The sequence below is a fragment of the Leopardus geoffroyi genome, chromosome B1, assembly GCF_018350155.1.
Source record: "Leopardus geoffroyi isolate Oge1 chromosome B1, O.geoffroyi_Oge1_pat1.0, whole genome shotgun sequence".
In the NCBI taxonomy this organism is placed as follows: Eukaryota; Metazoa; Chordata; class Mammalia; order Carnivora; family Felidae; genus Leopardus; species Leopardus geoffroyi.
In genome coordinates, this window is record NC_059327.1 from 46,464,589 (window position 1) to 46,483,315 (window position 18,727).

The following is an 18,727-nucleotide window of genomic DNA, read 5'->3' on the forward strand; positions in this document are numbered from 1 at the left end:
AAGACAGTTACTTGCATGTGAATAATACTGGCCCTTTTGTCTATTTGAAATTATAAAAGTTCACAACTTTCTGTTTGTTTTTGGAAGAGTAATCAACAGCCGCTTGCCCCATGAAAAAATAATAGTAATAATGAGCAATTTCAGATTTATCCCTTTCAAGGCTACCCTTAATTGAGCACTTGCTGTATATATACTGGGCCCTGGGACTCTGCACTCCTCACAGCAGTTCTATGTGATAGATATAATTATAGCTATCTTACATCTGGGGAAACTGAGCTTGAAGGAAGCTAGGTAACATATGTACCTCAAAGCTTGTAAAGTGAGGGCCAGATTCCAAACAAACCTGGTATCGTCTAACACTGATACCCATGCTCTTAACCACTACATGGTCTTCAGGGTTTCTTTTAGATTCTTGTAATTCCTACTTCAAATAAATATACTTCTGAGTGTCGTATGAACAGAAAAAACTGAAAATGTCCAAAGGCACCGGTAAAGAATTTAGTATGTACAACAAATCTCTGGTCCCTGTCAGGAATTGTTATTAAATTACATAAATGGTGAGCTGCTGTCTCTCTCTGCTAAGGATGGAGTGAGTGTAAGTGGCCGCCAATTTTTTTGTAGGTAAGGTTCAACTGGACACGAGAGACAAGGTCTTCTATACTCTGTCACAAGGTTATGGAAAGAATGCATAGTATTTTCGTGAAAACCTTTTAAGAATATGTCAGTCCTCTCTGTAAAGCACAGGGATGAGCAAGATGAAATCCAGGGTGGGATGGGAGAACATTTCTATAAAAGTGAGTTTTAAACCCACAAACTGTCAATGGAACACTTGAGAGATTGATTATTTCTGTGTTATGTGGACTAAAATATATGCTTCCCAAATGTACCTTGGTGATTTGTGAATCATTGAAGGCAACTTCAAATTAATGGTTTTCTGGAAGAAACTATATTCAAATCCCCATCACCAGCACAGCAAAGTTCTTAGATACAAACTTTAAAGATTTAATACATTTTTATTTCTACTCTTCTCCCTTTTCTCAACACAATCCATTAACCTTTTATCCCCAGAGAGGGACTCCAGTTGTTTAAAAAGGAAATCACACACAATGAAAGCCCTGAAATGATATTCTTTAAGAAGAAAAATATTAGTTTACCGGAGTTGAGACTTTTCCCATAACACATTGGAATACACATTATTTCACTCATTAGAGTTCAATATCTCCAAGGTAGAATAAGATAAGAGCCACGGAGCATTGTTAAGGGAACTTCTATTTTTATTGAACAATAAAGAAGTGGTTTAGCTTATTGATAACTCAAGCTTCCCACAGGCTACATTACCTTCATTGCCAAGGATGGGTTTTGCTGGTTCTTGTTGTTTCTTTTCTGTGTGTGTGTGTGTGTGTGTGTGTGTGTGTGTGTGTCTGCCTGTTTACTACATTAAATCTCTTAATTTCTCTGTTATTGAGCACTCTGGCCGTTTCTCAGGGGTGTGATTCCTAGGTAGGGATTACCTCTCAACTCCAGATGTTAACAGAGGAAAATCACAAGGAAGAAGAGTTCTCATATTTCCAAATGAAATGAGGCAAAACAAAAGAGGACCCCTTGGCTTGTGCAGAGAACTGAAAGTGTACATTACTAAGAGGTATGGCCATGTCTGTGCAAACACAGTAACTCATGTCAAATAAATTGTGCCTTTTGCAGGAAAGAACTCTAGCTCTGGGTTTTCTGAGCTAAATTGTGTGAAAACACACAATCCTTTTTCTTCCTATTTGAACTCTTAGATGACGGGGCCAAATTACCAGAAAGACCAAAGGCAGTTTGCAGCCTTTAACAACTGAAAGGACTTATTGCTTCCAATTTGGAAAATACAAAAGATTCTGTGTCTACTCCAAACACTCCCGGTCTTATGCATTTCCCAGTAGGACTTTGAAGAAAGAAAATGTTAAGTAAAGAGAATATCAAGGTTCTCTGGGAGTGTTCAGATGGAGACTATGTTGGCCAACAATAGATAAGCAGTTACTTCTGACTTCTTAAAAGAACATGAACAATTCTCTACCTCTGCTCAAATGTGGTCCTACTTCCTTGTCCTCTTGGCGTCCTTCCCTCCTGGACCAGCAGGAATTGTCTTACAGACCCAATCAAAAGCCATTAAGTCTGTAAAGGTAGTCAAGCCCTGTGCTGGAGCTCCACACTGAAGAACCCAAGGGAAGTAATGCATCTATTTTTCAATACCTGAGGCCATTTTGCTTCCAACCTTAATTGCACTTATGTATTGGCTCGACATACACCATCTGCACTCATCTTGCTCCGATTTCCACTATTCTTCTATTAATACAGAGCTTAGGAAACATAATTGCAGTGTGCAGTAGACAGCGATTTTCATTAACTACACAGAAGAAAACTGTTTAGGGAGAGACATTTTTTTTTTTCCTATTGATTCAATCAAAATGACTTGGAAGAAAAGGTTGTACTTATTAAATTCTTTCCAAAAAGGTAGCTGTTAAAATTTAAATTCTTTCTCAACAAAAAATTGGTATATAATCTCTTCAGGTTTTGTCATTTATGATTTTTTTTTTTTTGTTCTTCCCAGTTCCTTTGAAATTCGTGACTTTTTATTGGTCTTTTTTTTCTTTTTTTCTTTAAGTGGAGAGAAGAGACTTTTACATGGAAACAGAGAATGTAATCAACGCTGCTATTTGCAAGACATGGAGTTGCCTAGCAATGCTAGGGGAATTAAAAGGGGGAAGCAATAACAAAACAGAATGTTGTGAAATTACAAGAGGGTGCAGTGTTAAATTGGCTTGCAATACTTACCAAGAGGTCTTCCAATGAGAATGGATATAGGATTTTCTAGGACTGGTGTAAAAAAAATACCTGGCCATTTTCAATGTTCTTCCCATCTTTCATTTGGAGCAGTTTACCCAATGGGATTCTGCTATTGTGAGTTCATTACTGGACAGAATCTAGGCCAGAAACATCGGACAATAAAACACAGCCTCATTGAGCCACTGGTATTTGAGTCCTTTCCAGTTGGACTAATTGAATATAAGATATATAAGCCTTTCACATTCTCCCATTGTTTTACAGGCTTTTGCTCACATGGCAAATGCTCTTGCCTTTGTTGCCCTCTCCCAGATTTCAGAATCTTCCTTGCAAGTGTACACACCAAGATAAATGGGGCTGCTCTGCTCATGACTCAGTCTCTCCCAATGCATGGAGTATCTAAGATCCCAATCCTGGGGGCACAAATGCAGACATTTTGCTGACACTGAGGTTGGCTCTGTCTTCCTCTTTTGCCTGAATTATGTTAAATCATTTGAAGAAAGATACTATATATTTGCAATCCTAGAAATTTCTCTGTATCTTCAGTTGCTATAAACTCTTGTCTACCAGAAACATGACACAGGAAAAAGGATTGGCTCTCACAGAGATGGCAGAAATGATGAAGGGTAAAGAAATCCCAAAGGAATAACTATGGGATTATAAACTTGGGAAATAGAAATATGAAAAAGCTTCACAATGGAAAATGATGAGCCATGGGCTAAAAGCCATCCTTATGTCAGTAAGGGAATTTGTGAAAATTCTTATTAGGAAGGAAAGCACAGGAATCTGTATGTAAAGATGGCTTATAGTGTGGAGGAAATATATCTGAAGTAGAAACCAGGAGATCTGGGTTCTAGAAACAGCTATGCCATAAACTAGTTGTAGCTCTTGGAACTGAAGATTTGTATTTTGTAAAACAGGGCTGCTAGGTTATTACTAAGGCCCCTTCCAGCTCTCAGATCTAGATTCCAGAATTCCAAGCATGCTTTTGGTCAGAACAACATCTCTAAAGCAGACCCATTTTTTTTTTTCCTTCCTCATATTGGTTCCAAACTGCAAGAGGAAATTGTGATTAAGTGTTAGGTGTTTCTCTACCTTTTGAAGTTATGCATTTATACTGCAGTCCCAAATGAGTTCAGAATTCTATAAGGTTTAACATATATATACGTTTGTGTGTGTGTGTATATATGTATATATATGTGTGTATATATATATGTGTGTGTATATATAAGTGTGTGTATATATATATACGTGTGTGTATATATATATGTGTGTGTGTGTGTGTATATATATACACACACACACACACACACACACCCACAACGTTTAGTTCTCTGTCTTCTTTATTGATCCCCAGGCAGCAACAGAGTATTACCTGAAGATCTTTTGGAACTAAGTTTCACTTCTTGCTTTGGAACAGAGTGTAATCTGGTTGCTTGTTTGTTACCTGTTGATACTCCTCTTCCTGACTCCTAAGGAAGTCACTCTCTGGATCCATTTCCTTTTCATATTCCTTACTGCCTGTGGACAACTCATTTCCATGGCTTCGTTATTTCTGGTTGACCACCACGTCTACTGTTCTAGCTCTGAACTCTACAAGCTCCAGATCTACAGCTCTTAATGATCTCTCCTAAGTATTCAAATTCAGCTTGTCCAATGATCTCAGCCTTTTCTCCTGGCTAATGTAATCACTCACAGCAATAGCACCCACCCCTCTTCTGCTTCTTTTGAGATTAATATTCCATCTTCTTCATTGATTCCATCAGTTAGCTATTTTTTTAAGTTTATTTATTTGTTTTGAGAGAGAGACGTGGGGCGGTGGGGGGAGAGAGAAGAGAGAGAGAGTGAGAGACAGAGAGAAACAGAGAGAGAGACAGAGAGAAATAGAGAAAGAGAAACAGAGAGAGATAGAGAAGAGAAAATCCCAAGCAGACTCCATGCTCTCAGGGGCTCGAACCCACAAACCAAGAGACCATGACCTGAGCTGGAACCCAGAATCCGACACTTAACAAACTGAGCCAGCTACCCAGACACCCCCGTCAGTCAGCTATTAAGTCTGATTTGTTAAAGTGCTTCTCACATCAGAAGTCCAGTTCTTAGTTCGGTGGCCACTACTCGAAGCAGACCTTTCTTCCCCCCAACTGAAATATCCAAGTCTCCTGACTCATCCATTCTTGCTTCTTACCATTCCAAACACCTGTGCAGACTCATTTCGCAAAGCAGAGCTCCAGCCATCGCGTTCTCAAATGTCCATATAATCAATCCCCACCACCACCGAGATACTCATAAAAGTAAGGTACTCTTCACTTCATATTTGAGGTCTTTTGAGCCCTCTAATGAATGAAGTTTGCCAGCCATCAGCTGCTATTGCACACCAATATTCTATCTCAACCAGATCAAACTTCCAGCTGAAGAGATACTAAGCTTTCTTTCATTTACTAATGTTGACATCCAGGCTACTGAGACCCCTCTCTCTCCCATTTAGTGTAGCATCTATTACCCCTAATTAAGTTACCTAGTCATCAATGTCCCTTTCAAATGTGAATGCTTCCACACCTTTCCTGATAATCCTAATTAGGCATAATCTTTTTTTTTAATCCTCCATAGGATAAGTGCACTTATGGGCATAATGGACTTCCACTTACCAGCAGGAATCAAGCCTCAGAGATTACTGTTTGTATCTTAGCCTTCTTTGAACACTCTGAAAGGCCATTAGCATATAGAAGAGCAGTGGTATATAGTTTATAAATGAAGCTGACTTGCAACTTCCTAATTATACTCAGGCTGTTTGACTTACTCAAAATCTGTCATCTAGAGAGTGACTCAGGACTAACAAAGTCAGTAATTTAGGGTGAGAGCAGTTTGGATTTAGGGTGAGGCTACATTTTCAGGTAGTCCGAGCAGCCAGAATTCAAAAGCATATGCAGTTTCTGTTATACACTAAAATTTAACAACTTACAAATTTTGGAACTTTTAAGTCCAATGATTTTGCTTTCAGTTCCAGCACAAGCCTACAGTAGTTCACCTAATGTCTTTGAGTCTCAGTTTCCTTATCTATAAGAAGGTAACGATGGTGTGACTTACCCCTGAGGGCTGTTGTGATGACAGTGAGATAATGCGTGTCAAATGTTTACATGAGACCTGGTACACAGTAAGTGCTCAGTAAACACCAGCTGGTAGTCATTATTCTTATCACCACTCATCAGCCATATTAGCCAAATTAATAAAGAAGGTCCCTAAATTCTCTCATACTGGAGATCCCATTCAAATCTGGTAATCAAATGTGGGCTCTACCAGTTACCAAAAGGACCTAAAGAAGGCCCAGAAACCACCAACCATGGAGAATGAAGTACCCAAGAATAATATCTAGGGGGAAGATCGGAGCAACTAAAATTACGCTGTTTAAAAACGTGTTCAGTAGATCTGCCTCCAAAAATATTTAGAATTAAGACAATGAAAGCAGTGACTGGTTGGCTTTATTTCCAGTGAGAATATTCACTTCCATCCCAAACTGGGTGTTAAAGTTATATAGAGCAGGATAAAAAGATGCCCATGGACCATAGAGGAGTAGACTAGCCAAGGAGCTGTGGAGTCATTTAAACACACGATTGCAGTTTATCTTATATTCCTGGATGATGTTAATATGACCTCATTCAAATAAAGAACTGGTGGGTGCCTTTCACACTTATCCCCAGCAATGTAGCAACGTGAGGATCTGCTCCCATTGCTTCCCATTCTTACCTGAACTCTCATCCAGACTCTCCTCAGAGACGTGCTCATTTTGATGGACCCACTCGCCATTGCATTTGAAGAATATTTGCATGGCTGGTCTCGCTTTGCACCTCAGTGCGATGGGGTTGCTCTTGATGATATAAGCATCATCTGGCTCCTCTATGAAATGAGGCAGTGTCCCAGGAGCTGAGGGGATGGACTCAGGGAGGGCTTCGCCGTTGTCAGCTCCTGCGAAATCGAAGAGGCCGTTAGAACGCTGCCCATACTGACAGCACACACATCAGGATGCAAAGCACAGCCCACACCGGCTCTAAGAATCTGTCCTGAAAAACACTGCATCATATGAATACAGTATGCTCGTAAGGCCCGTGCAGATGACTTCTCATCTAGAGGCTGAACTATATAACACGGTACCATTATCCGGACACACCCTCAGGGTCACGGGACAAATGAAAATAAGGAATAGAACACTCCCTCAAACCACAGTTGTGAGTCTGCAGGTCTTTACTGAAAGAACAGAGTCAGGTATCTGTGGGGTGAGAGACTGATTCTGAACATCCAGTCTGGTGAGTGGTTACCTCAACGCCGGCCCCAATCTGCCTCAAAACTTCGAAATGATGGTGGAAATAGCTTTTGTTCTCCTATAAATGAGTGTGGATAATGACGATGTTGTCGGAGGGTACTCAGTCATAAGACATGTTAAAAACAAACAAACAAAAAACAAATGCTTTCTCTACGTATAAAACTGGAGATTGGCTGGCATTCTATCTTAGGGTTTTCTCCAAAACCTCACCAATTTACTGAACATTCTAAAAGGAATGTACTTTTGTCCTGCTTGCCCATGGCTAAAAAATTCTCTGCCCTCAACACCACCCTCCATATACTGTGAATCTCACTTTCAAGGCTATGAACTAAACAAATCACTAAAACAGCCATAAGCTTTTACTTTTGGACCCATAATTACATTTTTTCAAAGATAAAAAATGGACATGACTCTCCCCTAAATTTAGGGAACTGATGAGAGAAGCAAAATAAAAAGGAAAAAAAAAAAAACAGAAGCCAAGATTTTGATTCACTCCCTCTTCACTACAATTCTCAAGGACTTAAGTCCCAGGAAACTAGCACAAAGTCAACGAAAGCAAGATCTGAACAGTGAGCACTGTGGAAATGACCAGGGGGAACAAGTGTGCCTTCAATGGCCATTCCAGGGAAAGAATGAAGAAAGCAAGAATTTCAGTACCCAGATCAACTGTGCCCTGGAAAGGGTTATTCACATTCAGAGCAAACCAGTCTCCAGGATGAAGCTGGAAAAAGGGACCTAGAAAAAGCACTGGGAGAATAATCCAGTTCATCAGGAGGGAGCCTAGGAGGTAGGGTGCGTCCAGGGACCTAACCTGGCTCTCTGTGCACCTTCAGTGTAATTCAGGACAACAAACAGCCCTCTTACTATTTGCACTCAAGTCAACAACCTACATCAGTATGCATTGTCAAAGGTAAACAGAAGCCACAATATTAGGGGGGTAAGACTTTAAGTTTTAGAGGGCGTTCTCAAATGCAAATAAAGGGTAAGGGGCTAGGACATAAGAGGTGTTACTGCCTATAATTATATTTCTGTGTGAAGAAGAAAACAAAAGACACCAAGTTGTGAAAAATATGTCTTGCCAGGGGGAACAAACACCATGTGCGCCGCCATGATGAATGAAAACAAGAGTTTGATTCCCCAAATTATTTTTTCCCACTAAATACATCAACTTAAGGGCAAAAAACCTCACACACCAAAGAGTTTTGGATACTATGACCTTCCAAGTATATTTGCAATAGAAAAGCCAGCTCATGTGTAAGTGGAAGTCTCAAAAATTCATCATAAAGCATGTACCCTAAATAGCAAGAGAACAAACAGTTTATGTCTTAAAAGTACAATGAACTCAGAAAATAAAATGTGTCTAGGCCATACAGAATAAGAAGGGTCAGGACAGAATCTGAGAGGTATATTTTTTTTCTTCTTAAAGTTTTAAATTATATTTTCAATAGGCTTCATAAAATAGATCATATATTAATTCATTTTGTTACTGACTGCTCATGCCAATTTCCATCTTCAATAAATACTAAGTCCCCTCAGGCTTTTGTAAATCCATGCATTAGAGGAAATGACAAAGGTATTAAGAGATTTTATATGGACATCAAACAGGTTCCACTCCCATCAGGGCCTTGCGTTCTGTCCAAAGTAATTCATTGCTGCAGAAAAGGGTCACCTGATAAGGAATACCCAAACCTTGTGGTGGGAGCCTGAATGAATAGCCACTGGCATACATTTTGAATGATGCGTTTTAACTTAACTAGTAACAATGCATGAATTTCCAAAGTAACTCCTAAAACGGGGACAGGGAACATCATAAATAACTGTCTCTAAATAAATAGAAAGGCCACCTTTATTCAGAATAAATAAAATGGCAAAGGCACTAGATCACAAAATACATCAAGCTCACACCATCCAATTCACAAAACTGAGATCTGAGTGCAATTAGGCTACCCTCCCACTATTTTAATAAATACCCTTTAAATAAAGTAACAAGTTCGGCTTTTATGTGAAACAAAGCAGGAGAGTGGAATAGAAAAGTAGGTAGGTAAGTGTCCTGGCTATCTCCATTAAGAATCGATCAATCTTAATGTTCAGACAAGGGGAAAAAAACAAAAAAGGCAGACTATAACATTACATCTTAATTATTATTGAAGCCATGTCAAAGTCATGTATGCATAGGAAAAGGGCCAGGATCCATGAAAACAAGAAACAAAGAGAAAAGGGGTGGCAGTGGGAAGGTGAGATCACAGGTATATTTGCATATGTATCACCATTTATTTGTATCCTTCCAACAAAGAAATGAAATAAGTGTGATTGATTGATTGATTTAGTTTTCTATAGTGAAGTGTTGGGAGTGGTGTTTACCTAACACTGCTCCCAAGCTCCACTTCCCTCCTCCAAGTTCCTCACTGGGCTCAGGATCAAATTCCTGCTCTTCAGATGGCTTCTGTGATGCTAGAAGGCTGGATTTTCCCAGCAGGCTTACCTCCAGGAAGATACCACTTCCCTACCCCACAAGGCTGAGAGTCATCTACCTCCTTCTTGCACTGGAGAGACCTGCCATGCTCAACCCCACCTAGTGGCTTAGAACTAAATTGCTCATGAAATTCTCGGGATTCATCAAGTCAAAGCAATGTGATGGGAAAAAAAGGAGGTGAAGTGGACACTTTTCAGGCGCTTGGAAGTTGCTGACAGCACCTGTTCTTTGAAGGGGGTGGGAGGCAGCAACTTATTTTAATAAATGGTTTTATAGAAGACTGCATGACTACTTTTGGGCTCCAGGGTAAATGTTCTTATAATCTCAATACCTCTGCCACTGCTTTCTAGTTCAGAGAAATGTTTCAAACCTGGTGTGACAAATGCTGCTGACCATATGACCCAGTTAACTGCCTTTTCCCATACTGCTTTTATAGTAGAGGTTGGAGAAATCATAAACTCAGTTTCCTTCTTTGCAGGTAGGAATGGTCATGTAACAACCATCTAGCAAATGAGTCATAAACAGAAAAATATCTGAGAAAGCTTTTATTTTCTTAATAAAAGAAATAGGTATGGTGGGTACTGTCCCTTCTCCCTTTTGTCCTTAACTAGGCCTTAACTAGGGAAGATCAAGAGGAAACAAAATCCCAGAGGAGCACAGAGCTACCAGCTCTGACAACGTACAGGCGGAAATAACACCACGAGGCATCCACCTCCAGAAAATTTTTTTTAAATATTTACTTATTTAAGCTACTAATAGTAAGATTTTCTATTTTTTTTTCAGAAAATAATCTTCATTGCTACAATGAGATCTTCCTTTTTAAAATTTATTTATTTTTAATTATTTTTTTAACAATTATTATTCAGAGACAGAGAGACACAGAGCATGAGCAGGGGAGGGGGAGAAAGAGGGGGAGGCATAGAATCTGAAGTAGGCTCCAGGCTCTGAGCTGTCAGCACAGAACCCAATGTGGGGCTCAAACTCACAAACTATGAGATCATGATCTGAGCCGAAGTCGGTCGCTTAACCAACTGAGCCACCCAGGTGCCCCAAGATCTTCCTTTTTAAACAAAGCCAGAGCTCCAAGCTTCACTTTATTGAAATCCAACACTCTCAGTGTTAATGAATTTGGGACAGGGGCGTCTGCATGGCTCAATGGGTTAAGTTCCAACCCCTGATTTAGGCTCATGTCACAATCTCTGCGTTTGTGAGATTGAGCCCCTCATCAGGCTCTGCACAGACAGCTTGGAGCCTGCTTGGGATTCTCTCTTTTGCTCTCTCTCTGCCCCTTCCCTGCTTGTGCTCTCTCTCAAAATAAATACATAAACTTAAAAAGAATTTTGGAGAGCTAAAAAACATGGGAACTAGGATAGCAGAGAGCAAAAGTAAGAGCTGCCATTTACTGAATTATTGGAGATAATTGTGATATGCCTTCTTCATGGATTAGGTCACTTAAGCTTCATACAAACTCTGTGGTGGGATGGTAAGTATCCGGTTTTGCATTTGCAAAAATGCTTCAATTATGTGCCTCATCTAAGGTCATACAGCTGGTAAATGGGGCTCCACATTTGAACTCAGGTCTTGGACTCCAATCACCTCACAACTTCATTCTAGTCTGATATGTTGAGTGCGTGCCTTATGGCAGTAGCATGCAGTTGGTAAAACCAAGAGTAGATATAAAATATTATCTGTGTGTTAACTCACAGCTTGCATTAAGTATAATATACATCTTAAAGATCACTCACAGTTATCCTGTTAGCAGGACTGTGATTCCAGGTCAGAAGGGGTATATTATGGACACAGTCTAGAGGGGGTCTTGAGAAAAGAAATATTTTTATTTAATTTTTATATATTTTTGAGAGAGAGAGAGAGACAGAGACAGAGAGCATGAGCAGGGTAGGAACAGAGAAAGAGAATGAGAAGCGGGCTCTACATGACCAGCACAGAGCCTGATGTGGGGCTTGAACTCATGAACCATGAGATCATGAGCTGAGCCAAAGCTGGACACTTAACCAACTGAGCCATTGAGGTGCCCCAAGAAAAATAGTTTTGAGAGAACAGCACAGTGAGCGCTTAAGTAATTAAAATCAAATGACTAGCCATCCTCACTAAGCTCAGAAAACAAAGAAGGCAAAGAGTAAGTGCTAGCGAATAAAGTAATGAGAAAGCTTTTTCAATGTGTCATCTGGAAAAAGTTTCATCTCTAAGCAGGAATATTTAACCACTAAAACTCAAAATAACAAGGAGTATAAAAGGAGACAGTGAACCTCAGAAAGAAAAAGAGACTGGGGTCAGGGGATTGCCATTCTATCATGTTTAACCCTACAAAACGGCCAACAGTCCACTGGTTGATCTTTCAATCTGTAACAGGACTGGGCATACTGGAGGCCAGAGTCATTCCAAAGTGGGATTCCTAAGACCCTGGACTATCAGCATGGCATTGCACAGCATTAGAGTATAAATGAAGCTGAGCTTTAATGGGCCTTGAGAAATTCTAAATTATTTTCATTTTTTTTCCAAGAGTAATTTGCAATGCACTTCATTTTTTTTCCCTCTTCTAGCTTCAAAGTATGCCTATATTCTCCCTGGTACAAAACATTCATATTTGTTTCAATGTCCACCCAATAAACCTACCATAAAACAAAGACTACATCTGGCAAAAGCGAGGAAGTTTAAAATCAAATAATCTGACTTTGAGGTACCTCTGTGACCTTGAAGAACTTAATTATGAGGTTCTATTTGTCTCATTCATAAAAATGAGTGACGGGGCACCTGGATGGCTCAGTCAGTTAAGCATCTGACTTCAGCTCGGGTCATGATCTTGCGGTCCATGGGTTCGAGCCCTACGTCAGGCTCTGTGCTGACAGCTCAGAGCCCGGAGCCTGCTTCAGATTCTGTGTCTCCCTCTCTCTGCCCCTACCCTGTGCGCACTGTCTCTTTCTCTCTCCCCAAAATAAACATTAAAAAAAAAAATTTAAAAATGAGTGATTAGAGGCACCTGGACGGCTCAGTGAATTAAGCATCTGACTCTTGATTTTGGCTCAGGTCATGATCTCAAGGTAGTGGGATCCAGCCCAGAATCAGGCTTCACACCGACTGTGGAGGCTGCTTAAGACTCTCTCTCTGACCCTCCCCTATACTCTCCCTCTCTCTCTCAAAAACAAACAAAAAATGAGTGATTAAAATTCATTAGTGAAAAAAGTTTATTAGTGTTTTGTGATGTTAAAAGTGAGATAACATAGATAAAAAGTACACAGTAAGTGGCTAAATGTTATATAAATAAAATATGCCACCACTACCACCACCATTAACATCATTGTCTCGATAAAGAACAGAAAACAAAAGGAAGACATTTATGGGGTACCTGGCTGGCTCAGTTGGTTAAGCGTCCAACTCTTGATTTCGGCTCAGGTCATGATCTCACAGTTCATGAGATCAAGCACTGCATCTGGCTCTGCACTGACAGCCAGAGCCTGCTTGGGATTCTCTCTCTCCCTCTCCCCCCAAGTGCTCTCTCTCCCTTTCTCTAATAAATAAACTTTTACAAAAAAGAAACATATTTATAATTATGATCTCTATGATTTCCATTGCCAAGCTTAGTATCCTAATATTTGTACTAATATTCATATTTCAGCTTTGTGATGACGACCATTATTTTCATCTGGAGCCCTCATGATAGGAACTGCTGGTTGTAACCTGTTTTTACTATTTGGTACCCACATGTATGTTAGCATAACTCTGTTAGGTCAAAACCCATGAAAACATGCTGTGAAGCATTTATTCAATAAACATGTAGCAAATGTGTATACCATACACCAGGCACTTGGTTGCCATGCAAAGCAGTGTGACAACACACAATGGATCTTCTGCTGGCCAGATCCCCAAACCATTTCCTTTTATTTTTTTTTTTTTAATTTTTTTTTTCAACGTTTATTTATTTTTGGGACAGAGAGAGACAGAGCATGAACGGGGGGGGGGCAGAGAGAGAGGGAGACACAGAATCGGAAACAGGCTCCAGGCTCTGAGCCATCAGCCCAGAGCCTGATGCAGGGCTCGAACTCACGGACCGCGAGATCGTGACCTGGCTGAAGTCGGACGCTTAACCGACTGCGCCACCCAGGCGCCCCACCATTTCCTTTTAATAGGCAGGCACTTATTAACCTCAGGAGATGTCATAGCATTCCAGAGCCCCTGTCACTGCAATATGTAAATGAAGGCACCTTCGAAATCGCTCTTTAAATTCCACTCAATGTCTGTGAACATACTGTTCCACAATGTGCGAGTCAGAGCAGAAAGCCAGACGAGGGAAACCAAGTTACATAATCTAAGACAACAAAATGGAGCCGGAGTTCTTTGCTTTCATTTACAGAAATGTGGCTTGTCTCCATATGGTTATTTAATTAGATTGGGGATGCATGGCACCCACAGAGTGAAAGAGCAAAGCCAGAATTTTACATACCAAACATTTAATGCGATTTATGAAACACAGACTCTTTCCCTAGGCCTCAATAAGAGATTTCTTTTTTCAAACTCAAACTATTCCACCTTCTTCCCAACATCTAATAAAATTGCAATGTTTTATATTTCCCTGCATTTGCATGGTTCACTTTACCTGTGTCACTCTTCTATACTGTCAGTCTAAGATATTATTGCATTGAGCAGATCTTAAATTTTGCAGAGTAGAAGATCGTACACGATCTTTACAACACAAAGAAACATGGAGAGTTTCTCTGTTCTTGGTCCCTCGAACGAGAAACTTTAGATTTCCGGAGAGCTTAGAAAAGCACATTCACTGCTCCCTAAATTTTCATAGTTTACCTTAATATATTAATTTCTTTTAAGTTGACATATGTGTCCATGCCTACTAAGGCCAGCCAATGTTCTCTGGAGATCCAAAGATGAATAGGACACAGTTAATTTACTCAAGGAGCTCACACACTAAATTAGACACAAAAAATTAGAGAGCAACAACAAACATGCAAACAGAATATTGAAAGTATACACACAATGTGAGAGGAGCACTGTGGAAAGGCAGCCCAACTTGCCTTGGGAGGGTTTGTGGCAAACATCACGAGGAAGAAAACATTTCAGCACAGATGGGACATAGGAATTAAAGAGGGAAACAAATGGGAGAAGGCATTCCAACTGAGGTCATGGCATGTACCATGGAATGCAAGTTAGAAACTTAGGGACAATTAAATATATCTTCATTAGAACTCACATTTTGGGGGCACATGGATGGCTCAGTTGGTTAAGTGTCTGACTTCAGCTCAGCTTCAGCTCACCTCATAGCTCGTGAGTTTGAGCCCCATGTTGGGCTCCGTGCTGACAGTATGGAGACTGCTTGGGATTCTCTCCCTCTCTCTTTGCCCTTCCCCTTCTCACTCTCTCTCTCTCTCAAAATAAATAAAATAAACCTTTAAAAAATAAAAATAAATAAACATTAAAAAAACTAAAAAAGAAAAGAACTCACATTTTGAAGAGTTTGCTTTGATACCTGTGCTAAACCAGTGGCCCTAATCGGCTCTAACATCTCTGTTTCTATGTGTCTTTGACTAAGAGCTTTCGGAGATGTAGACACAGAGTAGCCTCCAAATTACAGAAAGAGGACATTCTTGGTTTAACAACATGGGCTCCGAAGCCAGGTTAAACTAATTCTTTGTGTACACTATGAATGAGGGAGAAACCACATTTGCTCTGATCCATGGGATGGAGTTATTCTTTCAGCCACACCAACAAAAGTAGTCTATCTCCCAAGACCACAGGGAAAGGTTTTGTTTCTGTTTTTAAAGTGACCACCACTTGGGTTCTCACTTGACCTATACGAAAAACAGATTTCTGACATTGCGTCTAAGTCAAGAGGTTTTGTAGTATGCCTGATGGCAGGCCTTATTCCTTAATAGAAACACTCAGTGTACAATCAGATTCAGCATGAGACACTTGTTCCCGTGATAATAGTTTTTCCAAAGGGACTCTGAAATAAGAGGCCAAATGTGGTCCAATGGTTCTATATGTGTGATGAGATTAGTGGGATTTAAATTTTTGTTTGCTTTCACTACACTTTTTAAACGAGCTCTAAAATAAACATTAAAAAAGAAAATATATATATATATATATATATATACACATACAAATAGAATTATATACCTATATAAATATGTAAACACATATGTTGTAGGTGTGTGAATATATACATAAATAATTCTTTGTTCCTGTGAAGGAATATAAAAGGCTCTGTAAACTATGGCAACTTCCAGATTTTACTTCATAGTGTCTAACTTGTATTGTATTGAAATTCATAAATCAGGGAAAAACTAACAAATCTGTCCCTAGGAAAAAATGTAAAGGGTTAGATTATAAGATTTCTAAAATTTATTCATTCTAAAATGTAGTTATATTTCGCTGAGAATAGTAGATAAGATGAAGCTTAGAAATTGTTTCTTAATTTTTCCCCCCAACAATGGATACGTTTGTGTATGAATGTGTATCACTGACTAGTTTTCAAATTCTTCCGAAAACCTAGCGGGATTTGGGAAAGGTTTTGCTTTTCAAAGTGTTATCGCTTTTCATTTGTAACTGACAGTTTTCAAGAGTGAGGCCATTCATAGTTATGGAAAAATGGTTGTTTTAATGCAACGTTGAATGACAGAAAACCAAACAATCAAACACTATTCTCATATTTTTCATTCTTGGAAAATTACCTTTCAGGAAGAGCTTCGTGTTTTATGTTCTGCACACAAATACGGCAGAGACTTTCAATCTTTTTATGACAAAAAGAAGAAACAAAAGGTGGGAAACAAAAGCATAAGGAACAAACACTAAATTCCCTTTGAAATAAACACACTTCCATTATATGTCAGGTCACATTTGAAAAACTCAGATGGTGATTCATAAATCACAGATCTCAAAATTTTAATATGGGCCAATTTGACCGCAACATGGTTTGATACTTTTTGTGTGTGTGTGTGTAAACTGGACTCAGGCAAAACAGAGTGGTAGTTCATCTTAGATAAAATCTGGGCCAACTCTTATCTCAGGCCCACAGAGGTAAAACAACTTGTCAAAGAGCTACAAGGAGCAAACTTAAGTTGAAATCTCTCTGTTGACATCTACAATAATATTCTCCCCATTATGCTATGCTGCTTTCATTTGGACAGGATACAAAAGACAACATTTACAACTAAGTCTTGTGTTATCATCTACTGAGAAATTTTACCCAGACTATAATCTTGTAAAATCTCTTTCATGATGACCCTGTAGCTTGACAATGTTCTAGTAAAATCAAACACAAAAAGCTTAGTCTTTTAACATTTGTTCTATTGCAAAGTATGTCTTATGATGAGACATAAAATTACAGAAAAAAAACCACCAAGTATATATATTCCCCGAAACATTGTTATCCATTGTCACCCAATTCCCAAAGACTATCAGTATTCATAGTTTGGTATATTTCATTCCCGTAGCTTTCTTTATCAGACATCTATTGAATATTTGGGCTTTCTATGCATATTCGTGAGATGTTATTTCATTTTGTCATAGTATCACTTTTCATTAACCTGATTTTTTAACCAGAATTTTAATGATTGAGAGTAAATACATCAGTTTTGATCTTGCCATTTCCTTACTATATAAGCGTTATTTTCAAACTTTAATTTTACATTGATATTATAATGCTCCACTCATCTATATTCCAATTAGACTCAAATGTGTAACTTCAGTCCATTTCTCTCTCTGGACATTCAAATATGTACAAGAAAACACCTAAGGATATATTCACATAAATGTCCCCACAAACCCCTCAAAGTTCTTATGCCTAAAACACAGCTTAATACTTGGCCCCTCAGATTTGTTCTTTGGTCTAAGTTCTTTCTATGAAAGAGTGACCTTAGCAGTCACTGGGTTCCCCAAGTTTCTCAGGGCTGCACATCACCTACTTTTCTCCTCAGCACCCACAACCAATTTATCACTAAGCCCTTCTAGTTCTGTCTCCTAAATATCTTCCTAATTCACTAACTGCTTTTCATCCCTATTCCTAATGCCCTGCATCTAATCATTACCACTGTTATCTGAATTACTACCATTGATCCAGACTTCATCTGCTTGTTTCCCTTCACACCTAATCATGTCACCACCAGGAGGCTACAGGGATGGTCAATTCTTCCAGGGATTCAATGCTCTTCACATGGGATCTATCTGCACCATGACTTTCCTTCTGCCTACACTATTAATTTCTCCATTTTCTTAGAGCCTGTTCTCGTCCCTCAGGCTCTGTTCAGTTAATGCGTCATATGTGAAGTCCTACTGGTATAACAAAAATTCTGGGATACATTCCTCTTCTGCGTCCTTCCATGATACTTTGTACTACTCTGTCATCATTCATGCCTACCAATGTACCTTCCTTTAGACTGTCGGTTCCATGAAGGTAAAGAACAAGAAAATCTAAATAAACAGATAAATCAAGCCCTGATGAAACTCTGTCACCATTCTCTTTGTACCAAATATGTATTAAATGCACATGATGTGTGGCTACATTTATTTTCAAAAAGACTTTGCAAATCGACATCACCACCAAATTGTAGAACTTTACCAATTTTCCTCATGCTGACCAGCACTAAACATTCTGTGGTATTTGTTCATTGATGGGTAAAATGAATATTAATTAACACACACTTCTTGGTTGCCAGCCAAGCTAAATATTAAAGCATGTTTATCAACTGTTTTCATTTACCCTTTTATAAACTGCATATTCACATTTGTACCATTTTAACTGTTTTACAGTTTCAAGAAAAATGTAGCTACAGATCTCTAAAAATAAGTACAAGGTAATTTAAAGGCATAGATTCCATTGTTTCAGTATCAAGTGCCTAATCATGCTAATTACACCTTACTTACACGTTATTTCTTCCAATCCATTAACTCCTTCATTTATCACCAATTTTGAGTTACAGATATCAAAAGATCAGGTATGCTATTCCACAAGCAACAGAATTTTGACTAAAATGGTTAGCTCTAGACAAAAAGGGTCTTATGCAGGGAAGAACTTACATCTTCAAAAAAATCAATATTTTATGAGGAGGATTCATAAAGAAAAGTAAAAGGCACAAGATTTGTCCTTC

The 18,727-nt window shown here is 39.0% G+C and overlaps 1 protein-coding gene across 13 annotated transcripts in view; it reads right to left on the reverse strand.

Moving 5' to 3' along the window:
• Window positions 1-18,727, reverse strand: part of UNC5D (unc-5 netrin receptor D) — a 569,825-nt gene that overhangs the window by 245,754 nt on the left and 305,344 nt on the right. For all 13 annotated transcript variants that reach the window (XM_045460948.1, XM_045460993.1, XM_045460959.1 and 10 more), the window contains exon 2: window positions 6,565-6,783. In XM_045460948.1, the coding sequence (XP_045316904.1) occupies window positions 6,565-6,783 (219 nt within the window). The remainder of the gene's footprint in view (window positions 1-6,564; window positions 6,784-18,727) is intronic.